At 34.9% G+C, this 19,150-nt stretch overlaps 2 protein-coding genes across 3 annotated transcripts; both read right to left on the bottom strand.

Moving 5' to 3' along the window:
• Positions 1-2,224: 2,224 nt before the first annotated feature.
• On the bottom strand, positions 2,225-4,406 carry LOC143542005 (uncharacterized). Its single transcript, XM_077034678.1, has one exon. The coding sequence runs from the start codon at positions 4,073-4,075 to the stop codon at positions 2,348-2,350; it is 1,728 nt and encodes a 575-aa protein (XP_076890793.1). The 5' UTR covers positions 4,076-4,406; the 3' UTR covers positions 2,225-2,347.
• Positions 4,407-6,740: 2,334 nt separating this feature from the next.
• On the bottom strand, positions 6,741-13,800 carry LOC143542007 (choline/ethanolaminephosphotransferase 1-like). Of its 2 annotated transcripts, XM_077034682.1 has the most exons (19): positions 13,737-13,800; positions 13,027-13,185; positions 12,390-12,399; positions 12,254-12,304; positions 12,079-12,156; positions 11,904-11,979; positions 11,795-11,817; positions 11,127-11,227; positions 10,949-11,043; positions 10,773-10,841; positions 9,501-9,570; positions 8,722-8,785; positions 8,593-8,633; positions 8,278-8,362; positions 7,811-7,873; positions 7,588-7,646; positions 7,420-7,472; positions 7,126-7,198; positions 6,741-7,042 (listed from the first exon to the last, which is right to left on the bottom strand). In XM_077034682.1, the coding sequence occupies exons 2-19, from the start codon at positions 13,161-13,163 to the stop codon at positions 7,021-7,023; spliced, it is 1,170 nt and encodes a 389-aa protein (XP_076890797.1). In that variant the 5' UTR covers positions 13,164-13,185; positions 13,737-13,800; the 3' UTR covers positions 6,741-7,020. The 2 variants fall into 2 exon arrangements, with proteins under 2 accessions (XP_076890797.1, XP_076890796.1); XM_077034681.1 differs by lacking the exons at positions 13,027-13,185; positions 13,737-13,800 and having other exon boundaries at positions 12,390-12,420.
• Positions 13,801-19,150: the final 5,350 nt, after the last annotated feature.

The raw sequence follows: 19,150 nt of genomic DNA, 5'->3' as shown, positions 1-19,150 counted from the left end.
TGAGCTATAAAAAGGGGTTTGAAGGCATTGTATTAACACATCAAAATCTCTCACACAGTTACTAAACATTTCTCGGTGATACGGGGATGGCTACGGGTTGGGATTGTTTCTATTCATTTTTTTGGCGACAAGAGAAGTTTATAATAATAGAAAGAGTAGAGAGATTAGATAGAATAGCTTTAATGCTTAAAGTAGTATTTATACAAGGTAAATGTGAAATATGACAACCTAGTTAGTTCAGTTTGTCCTTTTAGAAACCATAGCTATCTTTTTAAAAACTTTTGGTCAAAACCAACCCGAAACACTCTTTTAACATCCCTACTAATATGACTTATATGAATATTTGTTCGATCATTTGTTTATGCCTCAAATCGATTACGTGCACGAGTGTTTATTTTGATGTTGTTGTTAAACCTCATTAAGTATGATCATACGCTCCCCTATCTATTTTAGCTTTGTGCTAATAGAATAAGGTCTCATTGTTTATCCGTGTATTTTGGTTGTTACCAAATAGAAAATAGCCTCAGTTATTTACTTTACATTTACAATGATTGTTGCGATGTTCTATTTATACATATGAATTGTGATTTTGCCTTATTATATACATATAACAAAAACTAGTGTATTGCTTATCAACATTCGTGTTGATCAAATCTATTTTTATACATACTACAGGTTTACTTTTTGGTTGCCTATGAAAATTGAAGACTCATAACTTAGATTATACTTTTATGATATTTTAATAAATTAAATATTGTTGTAGTTGTTTGTATTTAATCTTTGAACAAGTTGTACTTGAATTATTGAATGAAATAAATGAGTTTAGTAAATATTGTCACTTTAATAGTGTCATTGTATTTTTGAGCAATCCGTCGTGCCCCGACATGTTCCACCGCCTTTGGTCGGGGTGTAACATGTCACTTTTACCCGAAAGCTAATCGGAAAAAACCCATACCCGAACTAACCCGACCTGAAGAACCCGAACCCAAGAAAAGACTTACCTGAACCATAACCGAAGTAATTCGGGTTGGTTCTCGGGTTTGATTTACAAGTTTCGGGTAAACCTTAAAAACCCGAATAAACATTTAGTTTTGAAGTTAAATATATTTTTAGGTATAATAGGCACTATAGCTACTAGAGTTATCAGAATCTGACTCTAATTAACTGTTGTGATTCTAACTGTTATGGATCAATTATTTATTATTGATTTATGTTTTTCGTTTATTACTAATAGCAATCGTAATCGAACAACAAAATCACGCCCGATTGAATATGATTATGGTTCGAGTTAGTTTTACTCTTCTTTTATATTGTTTTTATCAAGTTATATCTGTTTATTATTTGATTGTTTGCGTTATAAGCAAAGAAGAATATGTTTTAATTTTAGAATTGTAGTTTTTTATATTGTTTTTGTGTTGTTTTTTTTTTGCTTTCTAGGATACTCGAACCCCAATTAACCCAACCCAAGAAAACCGAACCCGAATGACCCGAACCCGAAAAATCCGTGAGAGATTTGGGTTGGATTTGGGTAAAAATTTAAAACTTTGAAACCCGAAGACTCGACACAAAAAACCCGAAAAACACCCCTTACAATAGACGCAAAAATATTATGTTTGACATGAACAATAAAACTCATTTGATCATATTAGTGTTAGTATAATGCTACACATCCAAAAGCGAAACTTAGTACTTGTAGAAAACTAATTACTTATTATCCTCAAATAACAATACTATTCATTATATGTTTACATAATAATGATGAATTGACCAAGTAGTGATATCAGGTCGTTTGTGGGTCATATGATAGTATGATTTTGTTTTCGTTTGATGACATTAGTTAATTACGGGTCGTCGTACGTAAACACTTGACTAATCATCAACTTTATATTAGTAGCATGAAATTAAGTCTGTTATAACCATTGATAATTAACAATTAAAAAGTCGTCTATATCACCTAATTAAAAACAAATACAATTGAATATATTTTAAAGTTGTAATTTCAAACATTCCAATATATTTTTTCGATTCGAGACTGGTTGATTCAACCCCAACTACGTTGGAATTGAATGTAACAAAGAAGTAAAAAAGAATTAAAATCAAATCGACTCGTCGTACTCAAAACATGAAACAATTTATTTTTTTGAACGGACAAGAAATAGTTAATGTCACCAATAGATCGATAATTATAAATCAAATGTTGTTATAGGATACAATTTCTTTCCGCAGATAAATAACATGATTGGGAATAAATAGAGATACAGAAGTATAAAATGGAAAGTAAGACCGATGTTGAAAGAACTTCAAGTAGTTGACCGGTTAACTTTGTTCTCTACTTGATCTCTAGCTCTTAGACGTAGTTAGGTGGAGGTGGTGATTTGTAGTAGTATCGCAGTGGGTACTTAGGTTGAGGAGGTGGCGATTTGTAAATATATGGCGGTGGTGGTGATGGTGAAGGCGGTGATGGAGATTTGTAAACATATGGTGGTCGTGGTGAAAGTGATGGCGGAGGTGGGGATTTATAGACATATTGTGGTGGAGGCGATGGGGGAGGTGGTGGGGGTGATTTATAAATATAAGGCGGGGCAGGTGATGGAGACGGTGGTGGTGGCGAGTTATAAATATATGGAGGAGGAGGCGATAGAGATGGTGGTGGTGGCGATTTGTACAAATAAGGTGGAGGTGGTGATGAAGATGGTGGTGGTGGGGACTTGTACACATATGGAGGAGGAGGAGGAGGAGGAGGAGGAGGAGGTGAAGGAGAAGGTGGTGGTGGGGACTTATACACGTATGGAGGAGGAGGTGATGGTGATGGGGGAGGTGGAGACTCGTATATATAAGGGGGAGGAGGAGGAGAGGGAGAAGGTGGTGGTGGGGACCTGTACACGTATGGAGGAGGAGGCGATTGTGACGGGGGAGGTGGGGACTTATACACGTATGGAGGTGGAGGTGATGGTGAAGGAGGTGGTGGAGATTTGTAAATATAAGGAGGAGGAGGTGAAGGAGAAAGTGGTGGTGGAGATTTGTAAACATAAGGAGGAGGCAGTGAGGGTGTAGGAGGTGGTGGGGACTTATACACGTATGGAGGAGGGGGTGATGGTGACGGAGGAGGTGGGGACTTGTACACGTATGGAGGAGGGGGTGGGGACTTGTACACGTAGGGAGGAGGGGGTGATGGTGACGGAGGAGGTGGGGACTTGTACACATAAGGCGGAGGCGGTGAAGGTGACGGAGGTGGTGGGGACTTGTACACATATGGAGGAGGAGGAGGTGATGGTGACGGAGGAGGTGGGGACTTGTACACGTAGGGAGGAAGGGGTGATGGTGACGGAGGAGGTGGGGACTTGTACACATAAGGCGGAGGCGGTGAAGGTGACGGAGGTGGTGGGGACTTGTACACGTATGGAGGAGGAGGAGGTGATGGTGACGGAGGAGGTGGGGACTTGTACACGTAGGGAGGAAGGGGTGATGGTGACGGAGGAGGTGGGGACTTGTACACGTATGGAGCAGGGGGTGATGGTGACGGAGGGGGTGGGGACTTGTACACGTATGGAGGAGGAGGTGATGGTAACGGAGGGGGTGGGGACTTGTACACATATGGAGGAGGGGGTGACGGTGATGGTGGAGGTGGGGACTTGTACACGTATGGAGGAGGGGGTGACGGTGAAGGTGGAGGTGGGGACTTGTACACGTATGGAGGAGGGGGTGACAGTGACAGTGGAGGTGGGGACTTGTACACGTATGGAGGAGGAGGTGATGGTGAAGGAGGTGGTGGGGACTTGTACACATATGAAGGTGGTGGTGACTTATAAACATATGGTGGAGGCGGTGATCTAGATGGTGGTGGGGGTGACTTGTAGTAATAAGGTGGTGGAGATGATCGTAGTGGTGGAGGAGGTGAATTGTAATGGTAAGGAGGAGGTGTTGATCTCGCTAGTGGCGGTGGTGGTGACTTGTAAGCATACATTGGGGGAGGTGGAGATGCATAAACATAATGATCATCATGATCAGCCGCAACATGTGTAGCTAACACGCATATTGCAAAGGCAAAGAGTAACCATGGCCAAAGCCTGGCCATTTTTATCAAGTCGAGTCGAACTAATAAATGTTAGGATTGAGAATGAGAGATTTGGATGTGTTGGTAGAAAGAATAGACCCCCTTTTATAGACTAGATTCCATCAATTTACATAGTATTAAATTGGAAATATGAAGTCGGATTGATAATTGGGACTTGGGAGTCACTAACATGTTTGATGGAAATGATTTGGTCAATATTATATATTGGCATTTTCAATTGCTGCCTATATTGAAATAATTTCATGATAAAGCACTCGACTATCGTATATTATTATTCTGAGCAATGCAAGAATCCGCTTACCACAAAACCCAAATTTATTATAAGTTGTGTCGGATCGTGTTGTATTATCGGATTAAATTTAAAACGTAACACCCTATTAGGCTGAGTGTAGTGGGCTTGGACGACAATTGGGCGCGAAGGGGGCTAGAACACCCCCCCCCCCCCCCCGGCGATAATTGGGCGAAAAGGGGCGGGTTGTATTTGTCGCCGGTTGGAGAAGAAAATAATAATGTTTTATATAAATGACTGTTTGACAATAGTCAAATGTTAAAAAAAATAATAATAATTAATTTAAACAATATATATATATATATAAACATACACATTCTTCTCCGTTTCATATTCATTTCATACATAATTCATACCCAAATTCTTCAAAAAATTTAGCAAAATGAATCCTACAAACAACCTGAACCAACCGACACTCGTGGAACTCGCCGCTACCATGAGAGAAATCATCAAAAAACAAAAAAAATGTGTCGAGGAACTCAACGATGCCATGAGAGAAACCAACAAACAACACGAAAAGATTGCCCAAATGTTGGAATTGCGGGAAATGAGTGAAGAATACGAATCCCTCAAAGCGGCCGGGTTACACGAAGAGGCCGCATTATTGCAACGACAACGAATTGAAAAAATGCGCGAATATTATGGATATTAGTATTTTATTTAGTTATGTTTTTTATTATTTTTAGTTATGTATTTTTTTTTAATTTTAATGCATTATTAGTTATGTTTTTTAATTTTTTGTATTTCTTTTTTAATTTTAATGCATTTTTATTTAATTATTTAAATAAATTGGTTTTTAATTGTTTAGTTTAGTTATAAAAAGAAAATAATAAAAAAAGATACTGTGGGCCCAACTTGTAGCCCCTGCACCATTACACCCCAAAAACAAATTCTCACCCTTTACTGACTGGGCGCCACGTGTCACAATTCACCCTCATTTGTAGCTCATTCACTACACATAGCCTTACCAGAATAGTGACATACATATGACCCTTGTGTTTTTCACTTTAAGAAAATCCATATCAACTTTTAGTAACTTAAGTATAACTTATTGATCAATAATAGTCGATACAATAACACCTTTTATATTTCAGTTTCATTGACGAAGGCAACTTGACTTTGAAGAGAGAAAACTTCATCATCATCGTACTCAGAATATCCCACCAATAGCAAAGCTATGGTAGGGTCTGAGGAGGGTAGGATGTAGACAGCCTTACCTCTACCCCATAGGGATAGAGAGGCTGCTTCCGGTGAGACCCCCGGCTCGATAGTAGTTTTGCATCAAGCCTTGGACATAAAGCTCATAGCACTCAATCATCGGGATACCGGTTGATTGGTGCATGTACCATCGTCTTTCAGCTATCAACGCCACCACATGATGCCTGATTAACCTTCCGCCACTTTTAACGTTATTTTCACGAGATTAGTAAAATAACGTCAAAATTAGTGCAATTTCACTTTTGTCCACCCGAGGGTTTACACATATATACATAATATGCGCGCACCTCAAACAGGGCGTATAAAGAGAGAGAAAACAAATGATATAATTCAAACAAGCTTCTATTCGTCAACATTTTTTATAACAATAACAATAAATCACTACTTTATCAAGAAACTATTGCAACACTAACTTATACGTAGTGATTGAAAATGTCGATGATTTTGAGCATTCCATTTCTCATCGTGACTCCCACTTATCTAGTCTACTTCTAATTTACCCCAATTAAATACTATGTAAGTTGATGAAATGTGAGCTATAAAAAGGGGTTTGAAGGCATTGTATTAACACATCAAAATCTATCATCCAGTTACCAAAACATTTCTCGGTGACACGAACCAACTCACCTTGATGATATGGTCTAGTTTTAAGATCACATCCGCAAGTGGGTTCTGAGGATGGCTACGGGATGGGATTGTTTCTATTCATTTTTTTTTTTTGACAAGTGAAGTTCATAATAGTAAAAAGAGGAGAGAATAGATAGAATAGCATCAAAGTTTAAAGCAGTATTTATACAAGGTAAATGTGAAAAATAACAACCAAACCAGCTCGGTTTGTCCTTTTAGAAACCACAGTTAGCTATTTAAAAAAAATGGTCAAAACCAACCTGAAACACTCTTTTAACATCCCTATTCCCTACTAATATGACTTATAACTCAAATAGCTCGTGTGCTTCTTAAACCGGTATGATCACAATCATTTTAGTTTGACATGATCTACTGGCTGAATTGTTTTTTGCAATGTTTCGTAACAATATAAAAGTAGTTTATTTTCTGAAACTATGTAAATACTTATATAGCATATAAAAGTAGTTTATTTTCTTTAAAACTTTTAACCACTCAAAATCAAACCAGACAATCAAATAAAGTAACCTTAAAAAATAAACTCACTCCATTACAAATTTGAAAACAGAACATACACTACTGTTAAGTCACAAAAATCAACCTTAAACTATATTATTTATATAAAATAAACTTTAATATTTTCCTACAAGAGATTAAATCCCATGATGCATAGAGGACATGACTGAATCTAGTTGGAAATTTGTGATCTATTCCAGCCGTTGGATTTGATTTAATTGTGATGAACTCGAAAGCGCCAGATCATCGCGACCCTAGATAACCAATACATACCTTATATATGGGACATGCACATGCCTCAAGCCTCTTTTCTTGTGATCCTGATAATGCGTTTCGGTTTTAATATTTCAGTTAATAAATAATAAATAAATGATGATATTAATTAAACACATTGCTTATGTACCTGAAGCAATAAATTCCAAGAGCCGTTGTTATTTCATGAATGACTGATGTGGCGAAGTGTAGATACAGGGCACCTGATTAATAGTCGTCTATTAGTCGAACATTCTATATACCCTTTAATAAATAATAACAAAATGCTGGAATCTTGCAAGTGCAAATAATGTCATTTTGCTCTTGTAAAGATTACAATGAGAAAGATATAAGTTCACTAATAATATATGTTCCAATTTTAATGGAACCTGCTATTTTTTATATAATAATTTTGAGAGAAAATTATGATGAATAACAATCATACCTGTGTATAAACAAAAGCCGAGAAGAACCCATTTATCATCGACTAGGGGAATTCTGCCACAAATATGATTATATGAATACCATTAGCAATTACAACAAATTAAAAATTATATACATATCATTCCCACTATTCCATAAAAGATGTGCTTTTAAGTCAGATGAAACATACCCCTCGTTTAACCATGCGGTGAGGGCATTTGCAATTGCGAGTGGGAGATAGAACAATGACTGGAGTATAAGCAAGAAAAATAAAATGTTAATCATCATAAAATTAGTTTAACAAAAACTAATTTTAAACATGTTAAACATTTAATACATGTGCGGGTTCTTTACTCGTACAGAAGAAATTCGGTTAACTAAATTCCTAATAAAGGATATTAAATCAAACTTACCATCGACATACTAGTTTTCAATCCCTTAGGCTCATCACACAAGTGGGCCAATATCATCCTTCCCTGCAAATGATGAATATTTAGCAGGAATTTAAAAATTCAATTTTTTAGTTGGTACTTTATTATGTAATAAAATGTTTTCTTTTGACTAAACACAGGATTGTTGGTGATGATAATAATTCAAAAACAAATAGCCAAATTATATATCTGGGCTTATATCCAAAAAAAAAATTATATATTGTGAATCTGGTGTGAAACTAGGTAAGTATCGAATGTGTTTATATCCAAAAAAAATTAACTGAAAATGGATCATATCATAAACCTCCATATATTTAGAAAAGGTAAAAGGTGGTGAACAAATTTTTGAAAGATAAATCCAAAAAATACTAAAGATAAAAAATAATCTACAGGTGCTGAAAGTGAAATCTCAAAGAAGGATTAGTTGATGGTCAAGATTGCAATCTTACCACAAGGAACCCAAATGCTAGTCCAATTCCCATAACAACCATATGTGGATATTTCCCAATTAAATCATATGGAGACATATAATCCCTGAACAAGAAATAATACTTTCTCAGTATAAATTGAAAAATAATACCTCCATTAAACAAAAATGGAAGTCTTTGACAAATAGTCAAACACCTAAAATGCCCCTCAAAATGACAAAGTTCAGAAAGCTTTTTTTGTGACAAACAATAATAGAAAGTGTTGCAATGAGAAATGTGAGCAAATTACAACAAAATATGGTAATATGGAAAAACAATTATAGGAAGTGGTCATACCATAACAGAACTACTGCCAACAGCACACCAAATGGGACAAGCTGGCATAAAAAGATACAAAATGTTTAGGAACTCTATAAAATCAAGATATTAGTTATATAATTGGAGAAAGGAATAAAATGAAGTTACCATAGCCAAGGCGTTTAGCATGCTTCCGTGTTTCATGCGTACAACCTTATAAACATTTTGCACACTGAAAGCAAGAAAAATAAAGAGCAAATCTAACTCAAAATTATATATAAAAATAAGAAAGAAATAAAAACAAACCGCCTATGCTAACTCTAGAATGTATAAATGATATTTTCTAATCTTGATACATGTAAAACAATCTGACTAGAAAAAAGTAAGTGTAGAAATATCAGGTTCACTAAATGTTTTTTTTCTTCTTTTGTTAACAGTTTCAACAGTTAATATATAAGTAGGGGAGGGTTCTACAAAAAACACAGTTTTTTACGAGAATAAAAAGAACACAATACATCTTCTATTTAATCAATATTTAAAAAACATAGAATAAATGGTTGAAATGAAATGCTTGTTCATCTCTAATGAAATACAAAAAACAAATATGGGAAATTTTGTTTGTTTATAGAACTTACACATCTGCAAGTAATGTGTAGAATATATTACCTACACTTCTGTGGGTCAACTTTTAAAAGTTTTAAAAATATGTGTACTAATTAGTTTAATGGTTTTTACGTATATAACACTCGCAGCACGTAAGAAGTAAGGGCTTCAAAAAAATAAAACCAGTGATTAAAAAACTAAGCGATTTAGATCTGTTCTTTTTGTTCTCACTTAAATGAGTGTATAGTAATGAACCTCAACCCCCCCCCCCACACACACACATATAAATATATATATGTGGTAATAAGAGTAGATTTGCTTTAAGAAATGTAAGGGTTACTTACTTAAATGTGAGTGTTGGTATAACTGCAAATATTATCATCAAGAACAAAACTGCTCCATATGTAGGGATTCCTGAATTCAATAACATGAACATCAAATCTAGCAAGTATTTGTGTGTGTTTGAGTGCGTGAGTGCACTATATATACATGTAAATGTATATATACATAGGGTTAGGTACATGTAATAATACATAGTTTTCTAAGAAGCCTAGAAAAAGATCTGGGCCTTTGGATCAAAGTAGTTGATGGTTTAGATCTATAGCATGCTAAAAACCATACAGTCTCCTATTTACATCATATAGTGTCCTATTTACATTGTGTGCTTTATTTAAAGCCTTCCTATACTTCCTAGGAAACTATGGTTTCTTATTTGAACCCTTTTCATATATAAATTATTATACATGTAGGGGAAGGTTCTAGGCAGAACGCAGATCTTTGTGATAACAAGAAGAGCAAAATAAATCATTCATTTTTCATTCTTAAAAAGTTTTAAAACATAATAAAATAGTTAAAATGCAATGTTTATTCATCAATTCTAATATTCTAAAAATAACAACATTCATTAATTTTATAGAACCTACACAGGTCCAAATCATATTTAGGCTATATTTTCTACACAGCCTATACATGTGCATGCAACAATTCAAAATGAAACAGAAAAAAAGAAAGAAAAAACATATGAACAAATTAGTTTAATGATCTTTTTGTACTTAGCGCCCTGCTTGCGGTGCGCGCATATAATGTATATATGTGTGAACCCTCGGGTGAGCAAAAGTAAAATTGCACTAATTTTGACGTTATTTTACTAATCTCATGAAAATAACGTTAAAAGTGGCAGAAGGTTAATCAGGCATCATGTGGTGGCGTTGATAGCCGAAAGACAAGGGCACATGCACCAATTAGCCGGTGTCCCAATGATTGAGTGCTATGTGCTTTATGTCCAAGGCTTGATGCAAAACTACTATCGAGCCGGGGGTCTCACCGAAGCAGCCTCTCTATCCCTATGAGATAGAGGTAAGGCTGTCTACATCTTACCCTCCTCAGACCCTACCATAGCATTGCTATTGGTGGGATATACTGAGTACGATGATGATGATGATGATGATGATGATGATCTTTTTGTACTTAAACATATACATATATGTACAAAGTAAAAGTTTTAAAAAATATGAACCAATGATAAAAAAGTTTAACGAATTAGATTTGTTCCTTTTGTTCTCACAATAACTTAGTGTTTTGTAATGAACCTCTCTGTATATATAACAAGAGTGTACCATCTATAAATGGAACCCAACCAAGCAGGGGAATAGACTTCCCAACATCCTGTGCCCACCACTCTGCACCTGAAATTAAAATGACAGAAAAAAACCATTTAATGACCACTCAAATAACACATAAACTTATTACAAAGAATTGAATAGAAGAATCTAGAAGCCTAAAATTTGTATACCAACTACAGCAGTAAAGAAATGTGCCATATATATTAGCATGAGACCTTCTGTAGGTCCATTTACAGCTGGAAGAATTAATGTGTTGGTAAAATAACTGCAAAAATGATAATTATAACTTAAAAATATGTAAAATATCCAGAATCAATTTGTACCATAATAAACAAAATAATTACTTACTGCTCCCATGTTGCTCCATAGAATGGAACAGCTGAAATCACCCAAAACCAAAACGTGTATCTTCCACACATAGCAGTGCTCCCAAAAGCCAATGCCTCCAACTAATTCATACATTAATTAATAAATCAAAATTATTAATTTATTATTGATATCAAATAGGCTTACAAGAGCGTTATATGCCAAAAGAATCATTATATTTACAGTATGATACATGTAGGCTTGGTACTAACAATAATAAAAGGAATAAATTACACTTTTCATCCTTTAGGTTTTCCTCAAATTCCAGTTATGTGCCTTGTGCATGAGGGTATTATTGTGATTTTTTTTTAATCTTTGATTTCTTTAATAAAAGCAAGTTAAATGAGGAAAATGGCAAAACTACCCTCATTTGCGAGACACATGACTGGAATTAACAACAAATATAACACCTGTTAGTGGAAAAGACTAAAATGTTAGAACTTTTTCAAATATAGAACGTTCTTTGTAATTACCTTAGTTATAGGCTGCAATTTCAGGTAATTAAAGGGCAAAAAGTGTAATTTACTCTAATAAAAATTAATTAACTAATATACTCTATTATCAACAAAGACTACTGAACAATGAGAATCACAGCTAAAGTGTAATTTACTCTAATAAACATAGATTTAGGGGAGTGGGAGAAGACATACCGCACACGCAAGTGCATCACATCCTGCAAAATTTAAAAAAAAGTCATAAAGTTACATAAGTCAATATAATTGCAGAGAATATTAAAAAAATGCCCAAAATATTAATTACCATGATCAAAAAGTTCTCCCAGTGGACTAGAAGAGTCTGTCCTTCTAGCTTGCTTTCCATCAACAGCATCAAAAGTCTAGCATGAACACAAAAAAAATTTAAAAAAATTTTTATGTTTTCAAAAAATGATAGCACAATAAAATTACTGAAATAGCAGTTCATAATGGTAATAGACCTGGTACAAGAAGAGGAGTAATCCATGAGCAAAGTGAACCCATCTTGGTGGTGGAGAATCCAATTGAGGTGAATATATCTATAATGTTCACAACTGAAGTTAAATAACAGAACGCAAATTTTACCCTAAATGTATCTAAGATGCCAATTTACTAAAAAAATCATAGAGCACTCACATAGCCAAGTGATGCAGATATGAGCAGGAACATGAATCCTGTAAGTGTAATCTAAAAAAAATGTAAGAGAATGCTAATAAAAGAGGGATTTAGATTATACAAAAAATGCAAGATAAGATAGTTCTAGACATTTTACCATATTGGGTCTAAAAAAGCATCCATCACATGCAACAAGGAGATAACAAAAATTAGTGATGTGTGATAAAAAGTTCTCACTGAAAAAATGTATTTCAAATTCTCTTCATAGAAATTCATAGGTATTGGATTTGATATTATTAAATTTTAGTGTTTGATATCAACAATGGTTATAATTTTGAAACAAAAATTTATAGTAATGACCTTGAGCTGAAAAAATTTTCAAGAAGTTTGGTCGTTTTACTTGAATCAGTGACCATTTTTGTAAGGCCATCCGTAATGGGCACACTATAGTGAAGATAAAGGCCCTACCTCCCCCCCCCCCCCCCCCCGAAGATGACTGTTTTCTACAATCAATAACGGTATATGTGGCTTAAAGTGGTGATGATTGAAGGGGCATTAACCAAACCATTACACATGTTTTTACCTAAGTAAATTGATGATGATGTGGCGGAAAATGCCCCTTATGGGGCATTAACCATTACAAATGGTCTAATAAACAAACTGCAAAGCCCGATTTCATCATTTTGGACACTACATAAGGCCATTATTGTAATGTACTCGTTTATTTATTTGCATATAAAAAGAAAATTAACAATAACTATATTCTACTAAAATATAAAATAAACAGTGCTTACGGCATCCAAAGAGGGAAGAAAGTAACAAATCGAGTCCAAAATGGTTGTAGGACATATTTTGCAAGGTAAGAGTGATCAACGCCACTGTATTTGTATTTATGCAGTGCATTAATGCCATGAACACCTATATATCCCATTACAACTTAGCTTTGCAGCAACCTGCATATTATTATAGCAAAGAAATACAAAGTGAAGTTTCTAATGAGAATACATTATGAGATAAGTTAAGTTTGTTTTGTTAAAGTAGGTGGCATGCGATATAGAAAGTGTATTATTAATTCCAGTAAAAGTGATAGATACAAACTATGTGCAAAAAGCAGAATGACAATTAAATAAATAATAACTTAAAAGAGAATTGAAGTAACATCAATTAATTAGGGTTTTAACACGTACAGTATAAATTAGAATACTCAAATTACTCAACATAATGATGTATGATTATGATAAAGCAATATTAATATTAATAGAAGGTGATCTGTCTATCTATCTAATAGCATAAAAAGTAAGTAACAGCAGATCGAGATGAAGTATTAATGGATCTAATAATAAAGGTGAATTAGAAATGTAAGATAAAGCTAATTGAATCTTGGAACAACTAATAATAATAATAATAATAATAATAATTTCGGATAATGAAATCGCCGAAGCGGCAGTGTAAGATGACGGAGAGTTAATAATAATAATAATAATAATCGGAGAAGCTTGCTTACCACGCCGCTTAACAACTGAAGTAGCTAGCTGTCTGTCTGTAACTCCACCGCCGGTGAGTTTGTGATTTTTGCTACAAAAAAGAAATAAATATAAAAAAGTAGTTGCTTTTTACACAAAACTTTAATGGAAAAAGAAATAATTTGAGGTGTTAAGGTGTTTTTTTAAACAAATTCAGCAATTTAATATGCTAAAATTGGGTTAAAAGACTTTTTAATCCTTTACGAAAACAAACAAATTATCGCATCGTGTTGGTTTGTAATGTTCGATGTGGTGTGTAATTGGTTATTTGTGCGAGTGCGGGTAACCATATATTAGGGATAAATGTAATGAGAAGATAGGTGATATTGTGGTGAAGGCCGTTTGAAATAGGACTTGTTTCGTATATGGATCGACATTCCTATTTTAAAAAGGTGAATAAGTTGTACAATGACTTGTGATTTTTCCACATTTAATCAAATTAATTGGTGTTATTGTGGTGTTTTATACCATTACACCGATGTGATGTAGTGTAACATTTGATAATAATATGTTTTGAATTGTGATGTTATGGAAGGTTGGTAAATATAAATATTCCTTTTGTCATCAGATTTTTCCTTTTGTTAACCATCAAATGTTATAGTAGAGTGACGAAAACAATATGTTATCTAGATTTGAAGGATAAATTTAATGAGAAGACATGTGATATCGTTGTGACGGGAATTAACGGGTTTTGTCTGCTATATGATTAGACATTTCATTGTTGCAAAAAGGTGATTACAAAGTAGAGATTTTTGTGTTCCATATTAGGTAGAAAAGTGCTTCAACTGTTGACCTTTAAGAACATATAAGCACTTATTATACCACCTATTACAATTGTAATGCCGAAGATACTAAATATTAATAATTCCATAAGTAAAAAAGAGGATCACTTGGTCTCGTAAACTTTGTAGGCCTGGATGACAACGTCTAGATTAGCTACCCACCACGCATCATCCTAGTCGTTGTCGTTAGTTGGGCAGTCGGTATGATGGTTGCGAGTGTAGGTGGTGTGCTAGTACATGCAATGTAGATTGCCTTCTTCATTAGTTGTGTTGCTGGTGGGTGTGGGTGTTGCTGAGAACCAACAATGTCATTTTTGTTAATAAACACAAAACATATAATTTGTAGTTAAATCATATCAGTAGGAAAATATTTTGTGGGTGTACCGGGGTTTGGTCCTTTCGAACGTTTTCTTGTTGAATCATTTATTGGAGCAGAACCCATGTTTGTGTTGCTTGGATAGAACCCATGTTTGTGTTACTTAATGGCCATGATACCTCTAACATCTGCAGGTATATAGATATTTTAATAACGGAATAATGTAATATATATATATATATACTAGCTTTTAGCCCGTGTGTCTCGCGGGTTACCTTAAGTGTTTTTTAATTATTGATTTAGGCCAGTTTGAATTGTTACCTTATACCATGTTTGTTAGTATACATGATGATTTGATTTAATTCTACTTATTTCATAAATCATTATTGTTGTACATCATAAATTCATAAAATAGTACTAAATCGAGAATTTATAATATTGTAAGTGATAAGAATAAATTTTATTTCAAATAAGAGAAGTCGTTTTCTTAGCCTGTTTGCCCTTTTTGTTTAGAATCAGTATCTTCAGACCATTTTTGCTCGTAACTCTTGATATTGCGGCATACAGCTTTCCGTGTGAGAAGACATCGTTCTTTAAGTACAAACCCACCCTAGTTAATGATTGTCCTTGACTTTCGTTTATTGTCATAACAAAGCAAACTGATAAGGGATATTGTCGTCTTGTAAACGTGAATGCGATGCTCTTATCAGAAGGTGTCAGGGCGATTCTTGGAATAGAGATCCTCTCACCAGTATTAGTCCCTTAAAGAATTTTCACTTCGATTACATGTGTACCCAAAGAAACAACCTGAAGCCTTGTGCCGTTGCATAAGCCCTTTTTTTGATCGATATTTCTCAAAAGCATAACGGGTACGCCGACTTTTAGTATAAGCTTGTGGTTTGGCAGCCCGGATATTTTTAGACCGTTAAGTATCTCAGTAGAGTATAAAGTTGGATCGACATTTCCATCTATGTAGTCGGACTTAGATACAGAATCTGAGCTTAAGTACTCGAATGGGTCACCATGAAATAATTCAAGCAGACAATCATTAATCTCATGAACAGCCTCATTTGTTGGTGCAAGCAACCCCCTCTGTTGAAAGTATGTAGGGTCTTGGCTTTTGTTTAGAATGTTGGGATATACAAACTGTATTAGCTTTATGATAGGGTCGTCACATTACTCAATAAGTAAATTATCCGGTATATCTATTTTTGTCGTACGGTCATTAGGTCCACCGACTTTACCTTCTCCTATGTCTAGTAGCCATTTTGAGAAATTTTTGGTGCCTTCTATGTCAACCGATTGTTGACCAACTGTTAACTTTAGGTGTTTTGTTAATCTAAGTACCCGACAATGATGCCAAATATAGGACGAACACAAAGTTGTGTTGTGGTTAGGATATATATATGGAGTTTAGTTGAAATGCTTTTATATTTATTAATATATATAATTTTAAATAGATTTCTAAAATGACATATTTGCCCTCATTGCACATGACTTGACTTAACGACAAAAACTAACCGGGTTAAAGCTAAAGGACAAACTGTGAGCATTTTGAAACGTAAAGTACAAAGCATGTCAATTTTGAAGATAAAGAGCAATGAGTGAAATTTGGTACAAACATAAAGAACAATATCTGTAATTCTGTCGGATTATATGGTCTCCAAATATTAAATATTATCCGAAATCAATTTTGGTTAAATGGTGAATGCTTTTAGACCCAATTCTATCATTTCTTTTGTTTGCCTTTTGGTTATATGGTCTGCAAATATTAACCCAAATCAGTTTTAGTTAAATGGTGAATGTTATAGCACAGATAATAAATGTTTTAGTTTAAACCCCAAAAAAAACCCATCTGGCCATCACCATATAACCCAAAAATAATTTTACTTGGCCACCCCAACTTTTGAAACCCATAACTTACATATAACAAACCTAAAAATATGTGAAGTTACATGTAAGTCCACCATGAACAAATATGTGACATTAAAATGAAAAAAACACAAAATAATAGTTGTTGCATATGTAACCCGACCATGTTTAGCACGACCGGTCCAGCACCGTGCCTATCACGTAGATGATTGTATTTGCATGTTAATCCATATTTGCAAGTACCCGTCTTTAGATGATACTGCACATGGTAAAAAGGTTGACTCGTTTAATGATCTTAATGTGTGCACTTATCTTTTTAAGGAAAACTCCAAACTCTATTAACTGTTTCAACTGAAGTTCAGATTTTGCAAGCAAGATTAACCTTTCTTACAAAGATCACAACTAAATCCACATAAGATATTACAAATATCAATAACATGAAGTAACTTACCACGCAGTGAGGCTCTCCAACTCGTTCTAGGAGCTCGCCTTTGTTTTGATTGCCCTATAGATATGCATCAAACTATGAAAAATATTATCATTACCTGCACATTATGTCATGGGTCTTATCAACCTCAACAGTCTTCAATGATCCTTCCATCCAAGCATGATAGTAGATTTTATGGTTAGAATAGGAAACTGCAAAAGATAGTTATGCAGGCTTAATCACCTAAGTTCCCATAAAAAGGGATACATACTGGCAGTCAGTATGATAGCATGATCACTTACTTGAACTAATTATTATAAAAGGAATTTAAAAAAAAATGAAGGTTAGGAATCACAGTTTACCTCATCTGCTTCATGAAATGCAAAACTCAATAAATAAAACAATTGCATATGTCTGAAATCGATAGACCTAAAAAGTGAAATCTATCAATCAAACACCTAAAAAGTAATGTAAACAGCAAAAGCAGCGATTCGTAACCTGAAATGCAAAACTCAATAAATAAAACAATTGCATATGTCTGAAATCACGCCCTATATATGTGTGAACCCTCGGGTGGGCAAAAGTAAAAGTGCACTAATTTTGACGTTATTTTACTAATCTCGTGAAAATAACGTTAAAAGTGGCGGAAAGTTAATCAGGCATCATGTGGTGGCGTTCATAGCCGAAAGACAAGGGCACATGCACCAATCAACCGGTGTCCCTGATGATTGAGTGCTATGTGCTTTATGTCCAAGGCTTGATGCAAAACTACTATCGAGCCGGGGGTCTCACCGGAAGCAGCCTCTCTATCCCTATGGGATAGAGGTAAGACTGTCTACATCTTACCCTCCTCAGACCCTACCATAGCATTGCTATTGGTGGGATATACTGAGTACGATGATGATGATGATGATGATGTCTGAAATCGATAGACCTAAAAAGTGAAATCTATCAATCAAACACCATATCAGAAAACAGACATTAACGCTTACTTAGAGACCCATCATCGCCCAACACCATCACCATCGCTACTGATCGGAGCAAAGTTATGCTCGTTCCTTTACATTCATGAACCACTCGTTTAAACTGTTAACAAACAAACATAAACAGACACAAATAAGTTCATTTTCTTAACAAACAAACGCAAACAAAAAACCCGCATTAGTTTATTTGCTCGTGTTCAACCATTTGTTCATTTAATAAAACTGGTTTTTACAGTCACAAGTCGCCATTGTTTCATTATAGACTAATATCTAATGCCAACAAAATAATTAACAAAAAATGTACCAACAATCTTGCAGCTTTTCCCAATGTTATTCTAAAAATCGTCTTCTTTACCTGATCATCCAACTTGATCCACCAATCCACGCACCCCATCTTCCTCCAATACACATTCGCTGCCACACCCGCCACCGCACAAACCGACTTTTCCTTCAACTTCACCCTCTCTTATTCTCAACATTCACATTCAACCACGCCAACCGCAAAGCCAACTCCAACTTATTCGCCACAAATGCCTCCAAACTATAATAACCTTTCCCTTTAAACCAATTCAACTCTCCCAATCCACCGATCCCAACACCACACTCTCCTCTCCTCTATAAAACTTTCCGGTCGACACCGCGTCCATCGCCGCAACAAACTCCTCCACATTCTCAACAAACTATAACTACTTGTAGCATAATCCAAACTGCAACTAACTATACTACCAACACCAAAATCCTCACCTTCTTTCGACTCGAACAACCGGACCAACTCCCAAATCCGCTTCTCGGGTGGCGAATCACGGCTAAATCTCAATAACAACCCGCGGGACTTCCGCGGTTTTATTGACTACATCATAAGCCTCGGATGTGATACCTAGTTAGTTATTATTTAACAAAATTCATTATTCCAAAATCTTCAAGCTCGAATGAAAATACACATGAGTGAACCCTATAAACTAAAAACCAATCGGTTTTTTAAAACTCAAAAACCGAAAAGCCTATAAACTAAGTG

The sequence above is a fragment of the Bidens hawaiensis genome, unplaced genomic scaffold, assembly GCF_021521415.1.
Source record: "Bidens hawaiensis isolate Kalapana, Puna unplaced genomic scaffold, B.hawaiensis_p1.1 tig00012729_1, whole genome shotgun sequence".
Classification (NCBI taxonomy): domain Eukaryota; kingdom Viridiplantae; phylum Streptophyta; class Magnoliopsida; order Asterales; family Asteraceae; genus Bidens; species Bidens hawaiensis.
This window is presented reverse-complemented; position numbering and strand designations above follow the sequence as displayed.